The sequence below is a fragment of the Elephantulus edwardii genome, unplaced genomic scaffold (assembly GCF_000299155.1).
Source record: "Elephantulus edwardii isolate Elephantulus edwardi_28Jun2011 unplaced genomic scaffold, EleEdw1.0 scaffold00041, whole genome shotgun sequence".
Lineage (NCBI taxonomy): Eukaryota > Metazoa > Chordata > Mammalia > Macroscelidea > Macroscelididae > Elephantulus > Elephantulus edwardii.
In genome coordinates this window covers 4,456,690-4,478,655 of record NW_006399791.1, presented here as the reverse complement: position 1 = coordinate 4,478,655, position 21,966 = coordinate 4,456,690, and the positions used below count along the sequence as shown (strand labels likewise).

The 21,966-nt window shown below is 46.0% G+C and overlaps 1 protein-coding gene across 2 annotated transcripts in view; it reads left to right on the top strand.

Moving 5' to 3' along the window:
- TM6SF1 (transmembrane 6 superfamily member 1) overlaps positions 1 to 21,966 on the top strand; it is a 36,573-nt gene continuing 14,607 nt past the window's right edge. For both annotated transcript variants that reach the window (XM_006885127.1, XM_006885128.1), the window contains exons 1-5: positions 1 to 146; positions 7,893 to 7,996; positions 9,888 to 9,985; positions 17,911 to 18,014; positions 21,046 to 21,128. In XM_006885127.1, coding sequence (XP_006885189.1) covers positions 55 to 146; positions 7,893 to 7,996; positions 9,888 to 9,985; positions 17,911 to 18,014; positions 21,046 to 21,128 — 481 coding nt within the window. In that variant the 5' untranslated portion in view covers positions 1 to 54. The remainder of the gene's footprint in view (positions 147 to 7,892; positions 7,997 to 9,887; positions 9,986 to 17,910; positions 18,015 to 21,045; positions 21,129 to 21,966) is intronic.

The following is a 21,966-nucleotide window of genomic DNA, read 5'->3' as shown; positions in this document are numbered from 1 at the left end:
GGGCGGGGCGCCCAGCCGGGATGCGGTGAAGGCTGAGCGGCAGCGACTGCGGCGATGAGTGCCTCTGCGGCCACCGGGGTCTTCGTGCTGTCCCTCTCGGCCATCCCGGTCACCTACATCTTCAATCAGCTGGCAGCCCAGCACGAGTGAGTGAGTGGGCGCGGCGGGGGTCGCAGGGGGGCTGTCATCCTGCTCTGTGGAGCGGGCAAGATTCAGCAACTTTTCAGATCGGGTTTTGAACTGCAGGGTGGTAGGTGCACCGGGTCAAGGTCTTGCTGAGACTGGCATCGTTGACATTGGGCATGATTCAGGAGCCAGATGCTGGGCGCCTGCTCCGTGCCAGCTAACTGGCACTACAGAGGTCAAGGAGGCAATCCCTTTGCCCTTGCAGAGCCCGAGGGCCAGTGGGGGGGCGGTACAAATCGGAAAAATCCCAAGCGTGGCCATATACATTATTCCATTATGCCTTGTTCATTCAGTTTCTCCTTACAAAGGAACGTTTCCATGTATGGACATGCACATCTTACCATTTCTTGAAACTGTGGTGACAGACCTTCAGGAATAGTCCCAAACCATCAGAGAGAAGATATGGGTTCTAGGCAAGGCTTTGGCACTAACGTGTGTGACTCGACCTCACTTTTTGGTCTGTCAAATGGTCTATATTTGGATTCTATCCTAGTGGAGCTCTAGTGACCTAGTGCGTTGATACTTGAGATGTTAATCCTAAGAGCAGTTCTCGGAGTTCAAACCCACTAGCTGCTCTGTGGCATAAAGATGAGCAGTCTCCTCATGTGCAATTTACAGCCTCTGAAAACCCACTTCGGGCTCAGCTATGAGTCGGTTCCCACTCTTCAGCAATGAGTTTTCAAATTTTTTTTTAAATTTTTATTGTATTATTTTCACATGTACCGTCAAATCAGATCTTACTGGTACAGGAGGAGATTGCCCCCTCCTTCTCCAGCAGAGCATCTGGTGGATTTGAACCGCAGAGTTTTCAAATTTTGATCATAAGGATCCAGTGAGATTTGTTTGTGAATGGGAACAGCTACTAATAAATGTCTGCCTTGCGGTCGTATGGGGAGATGGGGCGGGGAAGTTTCAGTGCTACGGTGGCCCGATGGTTGGTTCAGAGGCCTGCCTCCCACTCCTTTGTGGGTAACCATCAACTAACCAGCCCTGTACCAGGTAGCAGAAAACCTGCAAAGGCAGTGCAAAAACTGAGCTTGCTCTTGCTTGCTGTCTGTAGGGAGGGGGAAGTAACCTGTTATGGCTCCTACAGCAGTTGGCCTGAGGAAATTACATCAGTCAGTTGGCAACAACTGCCTTCCAGTCCGTCAGGCCTGTGAAGTGTCTGCCCACAGGGTAGTGACTTCCTTCCCTCTCCCCACTGTTGCCACCACTTGCTGCTGGCTTTATCTGGACGGAGCTGACAAGGAGGGACAGGGTCTGCCCTGGCCTGACCCAGTCTTGGGACACATCTCCTTGAAGAAGCAGTTTCCAGCGCAATTGTATGTCTTGTGTCTGTGAACATACTGCTCAGGAGACCCTAAAATGGCATTTGTGGCCACTTTAACCTGTATTTATTGGTTATCCTGCTGTGTGCTTGCCTTTGTTCCAGGTGATGAGGCTATAGCTTTGAACAAGCTAGAAAAGGTTGGAGAGGTGTGTGTAGGGAAAGATATCGACAAAGATATATTAGAGTAGGGGTAGTCAAGGATGGCTTCTTAGAGGAGGTGGCACTAGAGCTGCAGGAGACAGCCACCAGAAGAGCTGAGAACATAGCCTTCTCTGCAGGAGAACAGGAAGCAGTATGGGGGAAGGAGTGGGTAGCTGTGGGGGTTATTTTGAAAGGAGAGCAGATGGACTTGCTGATTGCATTGCAATAAAGAGAGGATTTGGGGGATGACTCCTAAGTTTGGGGCTCAGCTATGGGAAGATGGTGATGGCATTTACCAAACATAGACTGAGTTATGTATTGCTGCTGGCAGTGGTTAAATGTTCAGCTGCTAACTGAAAAAGTTGCTTTTTCAAACCCTCCAGCCACTTTGTGGGAGAAAGATGTGGCAGCTTCCATAAAGAGCGTGGCCTTGGAAACCCCAAGGAGCAGTTCTACTCTGGTGGGATTGCTGTAAGTAGAAATCGACTCGACTCGATGTTAAGGGTTGGTTGCTAAGCCCTACAACGTTTGGGAAAAGTGGATTACTGAATTGGTTCCAACCATTCTTCCTGTCAGCCGGCAGGTGAAAAATCCAGTGCAGCCCTTGACTCTTCCTTCTCCATTCCCTCCCTCTGCTGACCCCTTTCCCCCTAGGATCCCTGAGCTGGTCTCACTTCCTTTTTCCTTCCGTTTCCCTCCAACTCTGCCCTCTGACTTGGATTATGGCAGACCCCTGTCCCTGCACTTTTTCATCCTCAGCACCCTCTTCATGTCCCCATATTAGTGCTTCCACCACCCACACCCCACACTAGCCTCTGCTCTTGGACACTCCTCACACTGTGGGGCCTCTTGGTCTTGCTCACACTGTTCCCTTTGACTAGGAGGCCTCGCTCCCCATTACTGACCATTAGATCTGCACTTGGAGGACTTTATGGGCACAGTAAATGGCCACCTCTTCCTTTCTAGACCCTCTCTCCACACTTCTCTGATCACACCTTTCCTATGATTTCCATTTTCCTGTGTCAGGCTTCTGAGAGCTCACCTGCCCACTTTAGAGCTCATCCCGCCCACATCTGCCTGACAGCATGGTGCTTTGTGTATATCAGGTGTGCAGTTATATTTGGATTTTTCAAATTGAGTGTCCTCTCCACCGGATCTTTATAAAAGTCTACGAAAAAAATGGAGAAAATGAGATTTACATGGAGAGAGTAGGAAATGATTGGGTGATCTCTCTCATGGGTGCATATGCCCACACAAGCGCACGTGCACACACACCTGCCCTCCTTTGAATAGGTGTCTGCCAGTGGAAGGGCATCAGTTATCCTCTTCCAAGACTGATGACTTCATCACTCTTGGGTCAGTCACAGCCTTTCTCTGTCCTCATCCCCCAGTCCCTGCTGGACGTGCGCCTCGCTGTTTTGAGCAGAGCCTGCCCTTGACTGGCATGGAGGATCTCTCAGAACAGCGCCAGGGAGGCAGGGATTATCCATGCTCCAATTTCTGTGCTTTCTCCTCCTTCTCCCTAGAGGCGGAGGGAATGAGAGTGACCTGTGAACCAGTTTCTGCTGCTCTCTCCTGCTCCTCCGGAGCACCAGCTCTGTGGTCACGTTTGCTGTGAACCCAGGGGCTTGGTAGGAACAGGAAGGGGTGTGTGTGCGTCTCCTATCCACCACTTTCCTCAGGCTGCCCTTCAATGAGGTGTCTGCTAGCTCACACAGCACACCTCACACTTCACATGATGCTCATCAGGCCACGCTCATGTCCTTGACCTACTGAGGTTCCTCCTTCCTCTCTGCCTCCCAGGAAATGGACCATCTACTTGTGCACCTCACTAGAAATGTCTTATTTCACTCTTAAGTGGGTCTTAACACTGTCTTCCTCGCTCTTATAGAACACTGTCATTCATCCATTTATCCTTCATTTGTCTATCCTCACATATCCATTCCTCATCCATTCACCCATCCATCCATCCCCAGCCCCCATCCTTTTTTGTATACCATCTTAGAGGTCTCTAGGCTCACTACTGCCTCAAATCATCCAGATATAATTGTCTGTATCTGTCTTTGGGGATTGGTTCCAGGGTCCCAGTTGTTGTTGTTGTGTGCTGTTGAGGTACAACAGCTCTGAACTCTGCCCTATCCAGAGCCAGTCTCACTAACTCCAACACACTTAATCCCGTTGCCAATTATCATGTCAATACATTTCATCCGGGGTCTTCCTCTCCTGTGCTGTCCCTCTACCCTTCCAAGCATGATGTCCTTCTCAAAGGACTGGTTTCTCCTGGCCCCATGCCCCCAAAATGTGAGAAGGAGCTTCAAAATCCTTGCCTCCAAGGAGAAAGTTGGTTTCACCGTCTCCAAGACAGAATTATTTGTTCTCCTGGCAGTCCATGGTATGTTCAATACTCTTCTCCAGCACTGCAACTCAACAGCATCACTTTCTCTGTCATTTTTAGTCATTGTTCAGATCTCTCATGAATAGCATGTAATTGAGAAGACCATGGCCTGGATCAGGTGCACCTTAGTCTCTAGACTAATATCATGGCTCCTCAATACTCTGGAGAAGTCCCTGACAGCAGACTTCCCCAATGCAATTTATCTTTTGATTTCCTGGCTGCCAGTGCCAAGAGTGTTGATTGTGGAGCCAAGCAAACTGAAATTGTTAACAACCTCAATCTCTTCTCCATCCATCATGGCGCTGCCACTTGGCCCCATGATGAGAATCTTTGTCTTCTTGATGTTAAGCTTCAATCCATATTGAAGACAACAGTCCTTGACCTTCTGCAGCGAATACTTCAGGTCCTCTTTAATTTTGGCAAGCAAAGTTGTATCATTTGCGTAATTCAAGTTGTTGATGAATCTTCCTCCAATCCTGATGTCACTCCTTCTCCTCCTCCTCATAAAGTTCAGCCTCTGAAATTATCTGTTCCATATAGAATGAAAAAGTATGGAGACAGGACACATCCTTGATAAACCTCTTTCCCAATTTTGAACCATGCAGTGTTTCCTTGCTCTGTTCTGATGACTCTTTCCTAGTCCAAGTAGTATAAGTTTCACATGAACGCAATAAAGTATTCTGGGATTCCCATTATTCCCAAGGTTAGGCACAATTTACTGTGATCCACACAGTCAAATGTCTTTGCTTAGTCAATGAAGCACAGATAGATATCCCTCCGGTACTCTTTGTTTTCAGCCAAGATCCATCTGACATTGGTAATACTCTCCCTAGTAATACTTTCTCTAATGCCACAGCCTCTTCTAAATCCTGCTTGTATTTCTGGTGGTTCTCCGTTAATGTACTGTTCCAGTGATTTTTGGATTGTCTTCAGCAGAATTTTGCTTGTGTGTGATGATTTCCACACTCTGTTGGATCATCCTTTTTTGGGGAGGGGGATAGGAATAAATGTGGATCTCTTCTAGTTAATTGGCCAGGGAGTTGTCCTCCAGATTTCTTGATACAACCTGGTGAGCATGTCCAGGGCAACATCTGTTCAGAAGAGACTGAATATTTCACTAGCGTGCCAAGAAGACAAAGCAAAGGGACGGAATCAAGAGGTTAAGGAGCTGAACAGAAGATTTCAAAATGCAGCATAAGAAGACAAAGCTAAGTATTATAATGAACTGTGCAAAGAGCTTGAGTCAGAAAATCAAAAGGGCCATCCTAACCTGAAGGAACTGAAGAACAAATTCAAGCCTCAGGTTGCAATACTTAAGAATGCTATGGGTAGAATTTTATATGATCCAGGAAGCATTAAAGGAAGATGGAAGGGGTATGCAGAATGACTATACCAAAAAGAATTGGTGGACACAGAAGAATTTAATGAAATAATATAGTACCAAGAGGTAATGGTGATGAAGGAGGAAGTTCAAGTTGCTCTGAAGGAATTGGCAGAAAACAAGACCCTAGGCATTGATGGAATTCCAAGGTCCCCATGGATAAAAAAATCTGAAGATAGAGTATTTACATATTTATTTTTACTTTATTTTACTTTAGTATTTCCACATTTCTTTTACTACATATTTATTATTGCTGCCCTGTATTCAATCATCTTTAGATTGCTTATAATATCTAACATGATGTTAATGCTTTGTAGACAGCTTTAAGCTCTCTTTTCACCTTTGAGGGCTGGCTTGAACCATTTAATTGTTTCCCTTGAACCTCAGTAGTCTTTTATCCACTGTTGGATGAATCCATGGATGCAGAATGCATAGATACAGTATCTTGAGAAGAGCTGTATACTCACGCGATGGATGAACACAGTGACTGCAGCAGTGTACTCACGTGTGTCAGAGACGATGAGGATGGTGCAGGGGAGGACAGGGTTCAGATCTGCTCTTCACCGGGTCACTGTCTGTCAGTGAACTCCACTCAAAGGCACCTAAAAACCACCACCCTCCCATCCTTGAGGTGTTTGATTTTTCAGGTCGGGGGCAGTATCTGCCTGGAAATCTGGGGGCTGCTAAATCTCTGGCTCTGGGAGGAATGCAAGGTGAAGCAATGAGAAGACGGCTTTCTTGTGCCTCTGGCAGGTCTCCTTGGGGCCCTGTCCACTAAAACTGGAAGGATCGTTGCTCCTGACTGACCTCTGGGAGGAGCTTTCTAATCGGTGCCTCATTCCTTTTCCAGTTACAGACATTTGGAGTGAACTTCAGCACGAGTTTGTCCCTGAGCCATTGACGGGTGCTGTGGGATCTGTGACTGAGGAGGGTGCTTTCTGGAAACCCAGTGGACAATGGATGCTGTTTGGTGAAGGTTGTGCAAAGGCTTTCTGGTGGACTGTGTGGTGTCTCCGCTATGGAGAGGGGCCCACGCGGTGCTAAGTAGTTGTTGAGGAGGCTGGCGTGGCACACCATGGTGGTGTGAGGCGTGCTTGGCCTTCTTGAGAAATAGAAGTCCCGTCAGTGCTGGAGTATGAGGGGGAAAGTATCTATAGGATTAAAGGTGACTTACATTGACTGGGAACTACCAGAAGTTCAAGCTAGTTTTAGAAGAGACCTCAACACCAGGGATATCATTGCTGATGTCAGATGGATTCTGGCTGAAAGCAGAGAATACCAGAAGAATGTCTAAGAATTCTGAGATTGTCCATCTTTATAGAAGCAAATGTCACATTCTTCCAGCTAGTGGGTTTGAATCACCCACCTTTTAGTTAGCAGCCAAGCACTTTAACCTGGGCTCCTGCCCAGCACATAGACGTATGCAATACTGCCCCCCTTTCCCCAATATGTAGCCAAATAAGGGAACTCTGGTGGCCTAATGGTAAGGAACTGTGCTCCCATCACAAAGGCACGAGGTTTGAATCCACCAGCTGTTCCGTGGAAGAAGGACGAGCAGGCTCCTCCCATGCTATTTACTGCCTCTGAAAACCCACCTATGGGTTGGTTCTGATTTGACTTAACCACAACATGTAACCAAAGGATGAAATGGGGTAGCTTTCCTAAGGTCATGCTCAGGGTCATGTAGATGGCATGCTGGAACCTAGGGCACGGGAATGTTGGGCTCGCTTCTGCTCACTCTGAGAACCTCTCACCTTGGCGCTGCCTTGAGAAGGTGGCCCTGGTCATACCCTTTCCCAGGAGAAAGTCCAGGGCTGTGTTTGGCCCTCCTGCTTTGGATGCCCCAGTTTGGGGCTGGATGCTGGCCCAGTGGGTGAGGTGTTAGACTGCTTCATTCTGGCAGGAGTTGTAGCCCCGCCTCCTCTCCTCCCGGGACTTCCTGTTTTGTCCTCTGGCCTATTTTATCTTACACATGACATACGCCCCTCTCTCTGTCCCCCTGGAAGGTGTGTGGGGTTGCACCTCCTGCATTGCCCCTGGAGCTCTGCCCAGGACTTTCTGGATAGTTCCAGGGAGGCCACAGATTCAACAGCTAGACTTGTGCCCCCTGCCTGAGAGCCTCAAAATGTGGGGACAGGGGTAGGCTAGGGAGAGGTTAGAGTGCACTGCCATCGTAGGGGTAGGGATGAGGTGGGAGCAGAGGGTGCTGTAGACAAACTATATGCACATGAGGGATAAACTGTCCAGATGGGCGGAGAGTGAGAGCCTGGGGTCCCAGTCCTTGAAAAACCCCTGGCTCCCAGACAAGTACTAATGGTAAACTTCACTGGCTACAGCTCATTAGCTGCTGGCTGAGGTGGAGGCAGAGCTCAGAGCAAATGCATTCAATGGTCAGGAAATTCCAGGCACCAGCATGTTTGTTTTCATAAGTGACCACCTCCCTGTTCTGCTCCTTGCAGTTCCTGGACCATTGTAGGGGCAGCTGCTCTCATCCTGTTCCTGGTAGCCCTGCTGGCTCGTGTCCTTGTCAAAAGAAAACCACCGCGGGACCCACTGTTCTATGGTACGTGCCTGGGGCGGGAGCCCCTCTGTGCCCATGCAGCAGCCTCCACTATGTTTCCTCCTTGAGGGTAAATATTCCAACTGGGAAGGTGGATAGAAATACTGGAGTCTTTCAGGATGATGTGGCCCTTGTCTCCCAGGCTGTGGGGCCCATTGTGTTACCAACGGACCCTGGTGAAGGGTTACTTCTAGGGCCCCCAAGGACAGCCCTCCATTCCTCATCACCAGTATGTTCCAGCCTCTGGCGTTGACCCTGTGTCAGCACCTTCCTGGGCTTCCTACATTCAGCTTTGCCACATGTAGCCTTCCTTTCTGCTTGTAGCAACGTCACGTTCCTGCACAGGACCTCACTCTGCACATTTGTAAAGTGAGCAAATGGTGGTATCATCCATAGAGGGTTGCCTTAAAGGATTAAATAGTGTAATATTGCTAAAGTAGTCAAAACAGGGCCTGGCAAAGAGTTTATTAAATAAACAGATTGGGCTTCTACACTGTACCTGGTCGTACCCTACATACACACCAAAAGTGTTATTTCCTTTAATCCCCACAAACATCCCTCCATTTAGAGATGAAGAGATGTCCTCGGGTGATGCCCTTGTTCAACACGTTTGTCTGTGAACTGAAAGGTTACAGGTTCAAGTCCAACCCGAGGTACTTTGAAGAAAGGCTTGGAGAGCTCCTTCTGAAAAGCCAGCCATTGAACCAGGCCCAGTGGACCTCATCCCACTCTGACCCTTGGGAGGTCATCATGAATTTGGAATCAGTTTCATAGCAGCTGGGTTTTGGCTTACAAATGAAAGCACAGCCATCACTTACACTTCAGCTAATTGTCTGTCTTTAAGATCTTCTAAATGCAAGAAGGAAAACACTGTTAAACAAATGGGCCTAAGTTGAATAAATGACCTCATCTAAATCATTATATAGGGAGCTGTGGGGGCCTCGTGGTAAGACCTTGCCCTGGTAACCCAAAGGTAGGTGGTTTGAGTCTACCAGCTACTCTGTGGGAGAAAAATGGGCATTCTCTTCCTTTGTGATTAACTGCCTCTGAAAACCCACTGAAGGGTCAGCTGTGATTTGATTGTGACTTGACAGTACTCAACAACAAATCATTATTTTAGGAAGCTCTAGGGACCAGGTGAGATAAGGAGTTGTACTGCCAACCTAGAGGCAGGAAGTTTGACACCAGCTGCTCCATGGAGAAAAGATGGGCTGTGTGATTTACAGTCTTTAAAATCCCATTGGAGGGTCAATTATGAATTGGGTCCAACTTGATGGCACCTAACAACAACGAAACCATTGATTTAGGAGTCCCTGGGTGATGCAAATGGTTACTATGTCCAGCTGTTAAAGTTCCAGCTGACCTCTTGGAAGAAAGGCCTGGTGGTGCGAACAATTCTTCCAAAGCTGTTAGAAGACCCTGTGGAGCATGGTTCGGCTGACATCCATGGGGTCGCCATGAGTCAGGGTCAACTCCGTGGCAGCTGGTTTAAATTACTGTGTAGGCCTGCTTACCACCACTCTGCTTCCTAGGCCCCTCGGTTCTGTTTTAGTGCCCACTGGCCCAGGGAAGAAGTTTGGTCCAGAGCAGCCACATGAGAGAGGTGTGGAGGGTAGGGACCCTGCCCTCTGGCTCAAGGACATCCCGTGTGTTCTGGTAACTTTCTTAGGGACATAGATAGAGAATGACTACCGTCTCTACCCCAATAACAGAGGTGCTAGAGGAGTGAAGAGCTGATTGGGAAGATTCATGAACACAGACAGAGTTTTGATTGAACATGTAGGAGATAGATTCTGGGAAACATTAAAAAACAATCCATTACTGATCTGGGTCAAACTCTTTGTGATTGTCTGCTGAGCTAGTGTTTCTTAAAACTCTGGTTTCTCTGTTCTAGTTTACGCTGTCTTTGGATTTACCAGTGTGGTGAACCTCATCATAGGCCTGGAACAAGATGGAATCATTGATGGCTTCATGATGCACTACTTGAGAGAGGTATGCAGCTGCTTAGTGATTAAGACCCTTAAACGGAAATGTCAGGAGCACAAATCACTTTGCTAAGAGACGGGATGCTTTGATTTAGTGTCAGCTGGAATGGTGCATAACATTTCATTCACTGTGATAGCCTTAGAGCTGCACTGACGTAGTTTGACACAGTGACAGCAACAATGGCCTTGAGTTTGATGGAGATGATGAGGATGGCACAGCAGAAGGCAAGGTTTCAATCTGTTGTTCCTGGAGTTGCTCCCAGTCATGGTTAACCCAATGGCACCTACCAACAACACAGCAATAGACTTAGGCTGTTTATTCACACAGAACACGAAGCTGAAAACAAGGCTTAGATCATTAGGTCATTTCCTTTCCACATTCAGTTCTTGGAACTTCTCTGTCCCATCCAGTCACCATATGACCTGCCTTTCCCATTTACTTATACTTAATGAAGATGCGGAATTTGAAATAAATTTTGTATGTGTGTCTATTAGGAATGCTTCTTGACAATTATGAATACATACTTGACTCCACAACAAGTAACAGCAGCAGCAACAGTATGAGTCCGAGTCCCTGGGTAGCACAAATGGTTAAGGCTCTACTACAAACTGAATCTTGAATGAATGTAAAGAACATCAGAAGAATGTCCATTTGTGCTTTATTGGCTATGCAAAGGTATTTGACTGTGTGGATCATAACAAGCTATGACTAACATTAAGAAGAATGAGAATCCCCAAACAATTGTGTTAAAACCGGTACAAAACCTGTATTTATACCAAGAGGCTGTTGTGTGAAAAGAGTAAGGGAACAATGGTTTAATATCAGGAAAGGTGTGTGTCGGAGTTGTATCTTTTCTCCATACATATTCAATCTGTACGCTGAGAAAATTATCTGAGAAGATGGATTCTATGGAGAGGAATGTGGCGTCAAGATAGGAGGGAGACTCATCAAGAATCTGCATTTTGCAGATGACACAACCTTGCTTGCTGAAAGTGAAGAGAACTTGAAGCATTTGTGGCAGGAGATCAAATGATACAGATTTCAATACGGATTACATCTCAACGTAAGAAAACAAAAGTTCAATAGGCAACATCATAATAGATGGAGAAAATATTAAAGTTGTCAACGATTTCATCTTGCTTGGTACCAGCAGTCAGGAAATCAGGAGACATATTGCACTGGTAAAGTCTGCAGTCAGGGACCTCTTCAAATTACTGAGGAGCAATGATGTGAGTTTGAGGGGTAAGTTGCATCTAATTCAGGCCATGGTCTTTCTGATCACTTGCTATGCATCTGAGAGCTGGGAGAGAAATAAGCATGGATGACAGAAAAATTGATGCTTTTGAGCTGTCATGTTGGAGAAAGTACTGAATATCCTATGGACTGCCAAATTTAAAACAAATATATCTTGGAGAAAGTGCAGCCAGAGTGCTCCTTGGAGGCAAACATGTTGAAGCCTTGTCTCACATACTTTGGGGATATCGATAGGAATAACATTCCTTAGAAAGAGACATCATGCTTGGAACGGTAGAGAGTTGATGAAGGAGAGGAAGACCCTTAGCCAACTAGATTGGCACAGTGACAGCTACAATGGACTCTAGTGTGTCAGGAAGTGTGAGGATGACACAGGATAGGACAGAGTTCAGATCTGTTGTTCATAGGGTCACTGTGGTTCATACTCAATGGCACCTAACAACAACAACAACAACTAACTGAAAAGTTGGCTGTTCAAACTCACTGAGAGACACCTTGGAAAAATATAAATCTGGAGAACTCCTCCCCCAGTGCTCTAGCCTTGAAGACTGGGCCAGTTCTACTTTGCATGGGGTTATCATGAGTTAAAATGATTTAATTACAACTGTCTTAAGCTGAGTTTTCTAGAGACGGAAGATCAGTGAATCTTATATAGAGACAAAAATATTTGTCTTGATAAAATGGCTCACAAGCTTGTAGAGGCTGGAAAGTTCTAAGTCCATGGATCAGATGTCAGGATAGAGGCTTCTCCAGACTCACAGAGCTGCAGGGGCTGATGAACCCCACGTCAGCAGGTCAGATGGCAAGCTTTTGGCTTCAAAGGCTGAGGAATCAAAACTTAGGAGGCAATATGGCAGGCAATGGCTCAAGGCCAAAGACTCAGAGATCAGATGGTAATGAGTCAGAGGCAGAATGTTAATTGGGCCAAAATTCAAGAAGAATTTCCCAGATGTCCATGTATAGTCAGTGCAGGCCACACCCCTAAGGAAACTTCCTTTTACCTGATTGGTTATTTATAGAAAAGCTCATCATGGAAGTGATTACATTATATCACATCTCATCAAGTAGATGAGTACATCACAGCTGCTGTCACTACCTGAGAATCATGGGAAATCAAGATGACACACAACTTTAATCATCACAACAACCTTATGAATATATTGCTAGCTCAGAAAATTCAAGCCTCCTTTAAATTTATAAAGTATCAAGAACCAAGACCCTTAATGAAGGCCCTGATTGTGATGGTTAATAGTTCTCCCAATCATAACACTTTAGAGCTGCATGACATTTCCACAAACAAGTTATTTTTATTATTATTTTATTAAAGAGGTGGGGAGATTCTTTACCAAAGAAGTTAAATGACTTGCTCAGGGTCACTTGGGCATTATGGAGCAGAGCTGAAAAAAAAATACTCCTCGATCTGTGTTTGAAATAATTGGAAGTATTGTATGCAAGAGGAGGGAGTTTGAATTGTATCCCACGTGCAAGGGAAGATTTTAAAACAGAACCATACATCAAATCAGCTCTAGGAAGAATGGCTTGAGAAAAGGGGTCAGTGATGTGAGCTGGGATGTGAGTTAGGAGGCTTCTGCAGGGCTGGGAAGGACTGACAGAGGGCTGGAGCTGAGGCAATGCATGGGAAATGGAGAGGAGGGATGAATTTTAGAGAATTTGAATGAGCAAGACTTGGGAACTGATTGGAGGTGGCAGAGAGGTGAAGCCCATGGGGAGTTCTAATGTTTGCTTTGGAATTTGGAATCTGGGCCAATGTTGGTTATGGAAGAAGAATTACATCAGAAGGAGAAGGAGGAACTCTGTTCCCAGGACTCTGGGATCCTAAGGCCTGCTCCCTGACCCCAGGCTCACGGCCTGATGTGGCATGGAGATCACCCTGTCCTGAGCACCAGGATGGAGACTCCCTCAGGTACAGAAGTCCACGGAGGAGGGACAGCCCAGTTACTTCTGCAGGTAGCTGGGAAGAACCTCATTAAGGTGGTGACATTGCTTTAGCATTTTTATAAAAGACAATGGTCACGGATGATAGACATCTCTAGATAGACCAAGAGGTTGAAGGGAACTTCAGGGAGAAGGAACAGCTTGAACAAAGGCTTAGGATGAGAAATAGCATGTTTCTTCTCACTGTTGGGGTGTTCTGGTGGCCTAGTGGTAAGAAGAAACTGTGCTGCAATCCCAGAGGCATGCAGTTCAAACCCCTGCAGGAGAAGAATGAACAGTTTCCTCCCATGAGATTTACTGACTCTGAAAACCTGCTGGAGGGTCAGCTATGCATTGGTTCTGACTTGGTGGAATTCAGCAACAACAGTCTCACGATTAGCCTGAATGGTGCAAGGTTTACAAGGGCCTTTTGGGTTGCAGGTGCTTGAGGGACATTTGGTAGATGTCTCTGCTGGGAGGGCTCTGCAGGTCTTGGACTCTGCAGGTCCTGGCAGAGGGATGTAGTCTCTGCAGAGTTGGGAGAAAGTTGAGTATAGCTGGTACCTAAAGGCCTGAGAGGAGAAGAGCTTGGCCAGAGGGATGTAGACAGAGGAGAAAATCATATTGGAACCCTGAAGATTGGCTGCCAGAAGAAATGCCTCTGAAGTAACTGTGGGGGAGCAGGCTGAGAGAGAAGGGAGGTCCAGGGAGCACAGGGATGCTGAGAGAAGGGTACAGAGCAGCTTGAGAGGGAGGATTTGAAGGTACCAGAGAGCCTGGAAGTCCAGAACGTACAGCTGGGATGTGAGAAGAAGAGCAGGGGTGGAACTGGAGACATCCCCGGGGCCAGGATTTTAACACACAGCTGCCAGATCTAGAATGTGGTGCTTTCGTCTGCTGGCAGCCATAAGCTCTGGGATGTCTCATGAATATTCATTAGGTAGCAGGAGTGTGATGGATCAGAAGGAGCATATGGAAGTAGGAAACAGTTTGGAACAGTACCAGTTTCACACCCAACCCCTCCTTCAGCCTCTGAACAACCAGTGTGGTTACTGAGCGCTTGAACTAGAGCTGTGCGAGAGGTATGGAGATGGATGGCTGGTGTGACATTAGAGAGAGAAAAATCAGAAAGCTTTCACACCGAGCTGTTTAGAAGAACACTGTGGCCTTGAGCCTGGTAAGCCAAGTGGTCTTGCCATTGGCAGAGTGTGGGTGGGAGAGCTGGTGGAAGGTAGAAACTGATGGAGGTAGAGGAGCCGAGATGACTTGAAGGCCAGTCTGTAGACCATGCAGGAAATCACTGAGAGAGACCAGGGCTGGAGCCAAGGATCTGAGCCAGGTGTGTAGCCTTGAGTGTAGAAGGCCTTGGCATTGAACGGTATTAACAATCAAAGCAAGGAGTCCTGGTCATACAGTGGGTAAGCACTCCGCCGCTAACCTAAAGGTCAGAGTTGCACCACCAGCTGCTGTGCAGGAGAGAGATGAAGCAGTCTGCTTGCATGAACTTCTTCAGCCTTGAGAACCCTTGGAGGCTGTTCTGATTCCATTTACAAGGTCGCTGTGAGTCTGTGTAGACTCAGTGGCGCCTAACAATAGCCACCACCACTAGTCAGAACATGTCAGCGAGAAACCAGGTGGGCTGGGCGTGGGCACAGGAGGTCTTCTTGTGCCTCATTTCCTCACCCTCTCTACTTTCAATTTCATCTGATTCCTTACAGAGCAGTCTTTGACCCCAGGGAGCATAAGGCTCACCCAGAAGCTTGATGACTGGTAGACCAATTGTACTTCCTGGTTGTAGAAATGGCTTAAGGTAGATGTGAAGCAAGCAGGAGAGCATGGATGCGGAAACAAGAACAAGGCGGAAGCAGGATGGCATGGCTCTGGTGTCCACCACACCTGCTAGAGGCCACATCCTTGGCAGAGATCTTCTAGAGCCATTGGAAAGGGGGAAATACCCTTTGAATTGTTGCATTTGATGAAGACTATTGTATATTGAGAAAAAGGCAAACTAGTCTGTTTTGAAAGAAGCACAACCAGAATGTTCCTTAGAATTGAAGATGGTGAGGCTTTGTCTTACACACTTTGAGCATGATATTGGGAGGGACCTAAAATACGTGTGGAGCGCTGGTGGCCTGGTGGTAAGAAGCTGCATTGCAATCCGAAGGCACATGGTTTGAATCCACAGCTGCTCTAAGAGAGAAGGAATCTCCTCCCCTGCAATTAACTGCCCCTGAAAACCCCCTGGAGGGACAGCTGTGGGTTGGTCCTGGCTTAACAGCACACAATAATAACAACATTAGAAGGCAGTAGTCCCTGGAAAAGGACATCAAGTTTGGAAAAGTAGGTCAGTGAAAAAGAGCAAGAGCCTTGGCAAGATGAATTGACACCGCAGCTGCAACAGTGGACTGATGCACAACACAGATAGTCAGGATGTTGTTGACCAGGGAGCATTTGGTCTGGTTGCATGTGGGTACTTGATTCAGAGCCTACTGGACAGTATCTAACCACAGAGTCTCATGTTCTTTATAACTTCTCAGGAAAAGTGTGGCTCTTCTGGGTAGCCCTTCTGCCTCTGCTGGATACATGACCTTAAGCCAATCCTGGAAACTCTCTGAACCCATTTCCTTATCTGTAAAATGAAGTCGACGATGTGTATCCCACAGGATGTTTGGGAAGTTGGGAGGAAGGACTGGGTGTGAAGCTCTGAGTTCCCTGTGCCTTCTTGGTGAGAATGTCTTTGTCTCCCTCAGGCCCAGCCCAGCAGTCCTATCATCAGGCATGATTGAAAGGATACCTCGTTTTATTTCAGTTTGCTTTATTGTGCATTGGATGGTGCATTTTTAAAACTTAGTTGAAAGTTTGTGGCAGTTTTGCCTTTTTCCAACAGCCTGCACTTACTTTGCATCTCAGTGTCACATTTTGGTAATTATAAAAAAAATTTGTAAATTTTTCATAAGCTATTATTCCCATTCCCAAAAAAGTTGATCCAATAGAATGTGGAAATTATCAAACAATATCACAGTTAAGCAGAATTTTGCTGAAGATTACTAAAAAAATGACTCAAACAGTACATGACTAGAGAACTGTCAGAAATACAAGTTGGGTTTAAAGGAGACCATGACACTAGGGATATCATTGCTGATGTCAGGTGGATCTTGGCTGAAAGCAGAGAGTACCAGAAGGTTGTTTATTTGTGTTTTATCTACTATGCAAAGGTATTTGACTGTGTGGATCACCATAAATTGTGGCAAACATTGCAAAGAATGGGAATTCTAGACTGCTTGATTGTGCTCGTTTGAAACCTAGACCAGAAAGCTGTTGTCTGAACAGAGCAAGGGATCATATGGTTCAAAATCAATAAAGGAATGCAACAGGTATGCCTTTCTCCATGCCTTTTAGATCTTTATACTGGACAGATTGTTTGAGAGGCTGGACTGTATGAGGAAGAATGTGGCATCAGGACCAGAGGAAGACTCATTAACAACCTGCATTATACAGATGACATAATCTTGCTTGCTTAAACTGAGGAGGACTTGAAGAACTTGCTGTAGAAGCTCAAGGACTGTAGTCTTCGATCTGAACTGCATCTCAACATAAGAAAACAAGGTCCTCACCATTGGGCCAATAGGCAGAATCATAATAGAGAAAAGATTGAGGTTGTTAATGATTTCACTGCTCAGATCCACAATCAACACCCTTGGCACTAGTAGTCAGGAATTCAAAAGACAAGTTGCATTTGGAAAACCTGCTGTCAGGGACCTCTCCAGAGTGCAAAAGAGCAATGATGTCAGTATAGAGACTAAGGTGTGCCTGATCCAGGCCATAGTCTTCTCATTTGCTTGCTATGCATCTGAGAGCTGGACAATGAATAAGGATGACATAAGGAAGAAGAATCAATGCCTTTGAGTTGTAGTACTGGCGAAATATATTGAACATACCATGGACCATCAAGATAAAAACATGTCTTTCCTGGAGAGGGTGAAACCAGGTTGCTCCCTGGAGGCAAGTCTCCATCTCACATACTTTATGCATGCTGTCAGAAGGAACCAGTCTTTGGAGAAGGACATCATGCTTGGAAAGGTGGCTAGTCAGGGCAGGTGAGGAAGACCCTGGATGAGATGAGTTGACACAGTGACTGTGGCTGTGGGGGTAGATGTGTCAGTGACAGTGAGATTAGCTCAGGAAAGGGCAAGGTTAAGAGCTTTTGTTCACAGGGTTGATATGAGTCATGATCTACTTAACAGTGAATAACAACAACAATTGCACATTTAATAGACTACAATATAGTATAAACATTACTTTTATATGCACTTATGAGAACTCAAAATTCATACGGCCCACCTTACTGGTCTGGAAATGAATCCGCAGTATCTGAGAGATGTTTGTATGATGTGGTTGACCTTTAGTCCCAGCATTGGATCGACCCAGGGGAGTTTGCTGTGCAGCCAGAACTGCCCACAGTGCCATCTACCTTTGTGTCACAGGACAAACCCATCAGCCAGCTTGACGTTCTCTCCTAAGATGACCTGGGACTGACCTGGGCTTTGGCAGCTGCAGGGGAAATTCATACTTTCACATTCTACCAATTTTGTGATTCTCTATAACAAAGGAGAGTTTCATTTTAGCCAGCTAACACAAATGGGTTGTGCCATTTTATTTCACTTGTAATGCAGACCTGTTGGTCTGCCTTTACATGTTTTGAGTCATATTTAGCCTGGACTTGTTCTTCTTGCTTTCTGTAGGCTGAGCCGTATCTGAACACTGCATACGGGCACATGATCTGCTACTGGGATGGGTCTGCTCACTACCTGATGTACCTGGTGATGGTGGCAGCCATAGCGTGGGAGTAAGTTGTTCACCTGCTGTGTGTGTCTTGCAGGCCCAGAAACCGATAAGCAGGTCATTAAGGGAAATGCACAGAGAGGGCCAAATCTAGAAACAGGTTTCTGAATACACATTTGATGGGTTTATTTTCCTGGCATCACTGCCTTTTGAACATGTACCTTGGGATCATTGCCATGATGACACCACCCCTTGCCTTTCTGATGATGCTCTTGTAAGAGCAGTAGGCGTCTCAGGGTGGAATACAAGAAATGGTTAAGCACTGGTTGGAAGGGTGGTGATTCAGACCCATCTGAAGGGACCTCAGAAGAAAATCCTGGTGATCTGCTTCTAAAAAGTCACAGCCTGGAAAATTCTAGAAATGCAGTTCCACCCTGCACACCAGGTCAGCTTGAGTCAGAATTGACTCAGTGGCAACTGATTTTTGCTTTCCCTTTTGTCTTTCTCTTTTTAAGTAAGAATGGTCTCTTTCTTAGAAATTAAAAACCTCAGCACATTCTTAGTCAAAACGTGCATGTCTTTCAGTTCAAAGTGTCTCTCTTCTCTCAAGCTCAGGTGTAACTAAGCTCAGGCTTGGGTTACGAGGTGCACTTTTTGTTAAGTTCTGTCAGGATGAATGAACTTCTCAGGATCAGATACCTCAATGAGGATGAGCATGCCTTCCCCGGAGGTTTGCCACAAACACACACATACCAAGTAGGCGAGGGAAGTACAGTTTATTAAAGGGAAAGAGAAGTTCATGAGGGACAGTACACTCAGAGGAGCAGACAGTGGGTCCTCTCACAAGACAGAACAGCAACAGTCTAGGGTAAAAGCTAACTATTAATGGGATCCTTATTCCTGGTTTGATTCCTTCTTCTGTGGCTGCTTTGGGCGGGTGGAGGGAGACAGTTCTTTCATATACAATTTGCAAAGCTGGTAAGGAAATGGCACAGTCTGTACTGCAGCCCAAATTGATCCCAACACGTTTATTCCTGGTTATTTCTTTTACTTTTTTGCAACGCCCGTTGCTCTGTGGCTGGCTCCTTTCGGAGTGTGTGTGGGATTAGAGAGGAACAGAGACATCTGATGTGACAAATTGCTGCTGTTTGTTGACACGTGGTCCCCTCTGTTGTTGTTGGGCATATGTGTGGGTTCTGTGGGACCCCTACTCCAAAGACCTTTGCATTGTACCAGTCCCCACAGTGAGCAGTGTTTCCTGTCTGACTGAACTTGCCCGGTGTTACATCCACACCTTCCTTCTGCTGGAGTCCCCAAACTCCAGAAGGTGTGTACCCTCTAAGGAGGGGGCAGGTTTTCAGGATGCCTCCAGTCCTCTTAGCTATTGGTCAGAGAAAATAATGTATTCTTGTCCCATCACTGACACCAAAAGCAAATTCACTCTCGCTGAGTCTATTCTGACTCACAGCAACCCTTCCGGGCAGAGTACAACTACCCCATAGCATTTCCAAGACTGTAAACCTTTACAGAAGCCGACTGCCACATCTTTCTCCCCTTCCAGTCAAAAACTGAGTGCTTCAGACCACTGCATCACCAGGGCGCCTCTCTTGGGCCAGGCAATGGTGAAATGCAGCTTGATCAGCTCTCCTATCTCCTCACCATGCACACAAAGGTAGCTCCAGCCAGCACTAGGATGTCTCTTAAAAAAGTTCTCATCATAAACATTGCTATTGCTAAGCTCTGGCAAGAAATACTTGTGCTCTGTTTGCAGGCAGCCCAGAGTGGGTCTCGGGGTTTCTGCAGCTCAGTTAGCACCCAGCAGAGGAAGATTCAGGTCTGTCCTCCTGTTGACAGTCCCAGTCACTGTGAACAAGCCTTGTGAGGTTTGTTTCATTTGGCCTGAGGGATACTGTATGGCAGGAAGCACTTGGAATTTTTTATTCGCTGTTTGCCTTCAGAGAATCTCCCTTTGAATTTCTCAGACACTCTCATAGAGGATTTTGTTGTTATTTGCTGTCGAGTCAGAACCAACTATATGTGACCCTCCAGTGGGTTTTCAGAAGCTATAAATTATACAAGGAGGAATTGTCCATCTTTCTTGTGTGGAGCGGTTGGTAGATTCAAACCACCAGCCTTTGGACTGGCAGTGCAGCTCCTTCCACGAGGCTAGCAGAGCTCCCTCTCGTATTGGATGGGGCTTGTATGTTGGGGTTATTTGTTGAAGGAATTTCTGAATAGCAGTTCTTCCTGTTACAGATGATTGGAGAGAATGTCCAGCAGCTCCTTTAGCACACGGTGTTTGCATCTTCACCTTTGGGTACCTTGGCCAAAATTCCGTTACATCAGGGAACATCCATCTAACATCCTGTGGTGGTTGTTGTGTACTATCCAGTCAGAACCAGCCCATAGCTGGTGGGTTTTCAGAGGCAGTTAATTGCACGGGAGGAAAGTGTCCATCCTTCTCCTGCAGAGCAGCTGGTGGGTTTGAACCGCATGCCTTTGGGATTGTAGCTAATTTCTTTCCACAAGGCCACCAGAGCTCCTGTAACATCCTGTTATGAGAATTTAAAATATGGCTCCAGTTACTTCCTTTTCTTTCTTTCCATGGCCAAGTGTTTTATACTTAAGAAGGATTGGTTGTAAGGTCACTTTTAAAAACTACCATATTATAGTAAACCAATTTCTTACTCAAAGGGACAAGAATTATCATATGTCCCACATTGAGATAAAGTTCACTCTGGTGGCATCGTCCGTAGGGAGTCATGCTGCTAACCCAAAGCCCACGCCTCGCCGGCAAGTTCAAATCCACTAGAGGCTTTGAGAGAGAAAGAGGTGTAGTCTCCTCTATCAATTTACAGCTTCTGAAAACTCACTGGAGGGTCACCTATGAGTCGGTTCTTACTCAATGACAGTGAATGAGTGAGTGATACAGAGATGAAATTTAATCACCAGGGTTCCTTGTGTTTGATTTATCTGCCTGGGGTCTTAAATCTCGAGCCATATCTTTACTAGTTAGAAGGTAAACTGATATTGGGAAATCTCTTTTGCTAAAGATATTCTAAGACAAGGCTTAATCGAGAATTTTTTTGTTACAGGGAAAGTTACAGAACTATTGGCCTGTATTGGGTTGGATCTATTATTATGAGCATTATTGTTTTTCTCCCTGGAAACATTGTGGGTAAGAAGCTTCTCTTAAAATTCATGCTCTTTTTCCTTTTTTGAAACAATGGGGAGTAGTTTTACATGGATAAGCTATTTGTTTTTTTTATACTAGAACCAAGGGACTCTAAGTATGAAATCTGTCCAGTGTGGGATGCACATACTTGATGCACAATAGCATTTCTTACATCTCTTTGCATTATATAGAAGTCCTGTACACTATGGGGACTTAATACACATACTTGACAAGTATTCATACAGGAATAATATGATATTAAATCACCTTTTTTGTACTGTAGATAGGAGCTAGGGGCCTGGGTCCTGGTTTATGCTTAACTACCAACCAAAAAAGAGCTCTGGTGGCCTAGTGTGAACCTTGAGAGGCTGCTACCATTTTGGTCAGCAGTTCAAATCCACCAGCTGCTCTGTGGGAGAAATATGGGCAGTCCTCTCCTATAAAAATGGACGGCCTTGGAAACCCAATGGTGGGTCATTGTGAGTTAGGACAGACTTGACAGCCGTGGGTCTTTTGGCGCAACTAACCTAATTTGTGGCTTGACCTCACCTGGTGGTACTGTGGGAAAAAGGCCTGGTGATCTGCTTTCAGAAAGGTTCCAGGCAGGGGAAGCCTAGCACACAGTCCTGCTCTGTCACGTGGGGTGACCAGGAGTCGGAACGGGCTCAGTGGCAACAGGCTTGTTCTAGTTTGTTTTTAAACAGAGCATGGCTGTTAATAAACTTTTAATTTAACCTCTCATATTTCTCATTAAAAATATAATTTGGTCCATGGTAACATTTCAGATGACTTGAAATGGGGGGTATCCTCATGGGCCCTTGCATTTATACCTTTGGTAATG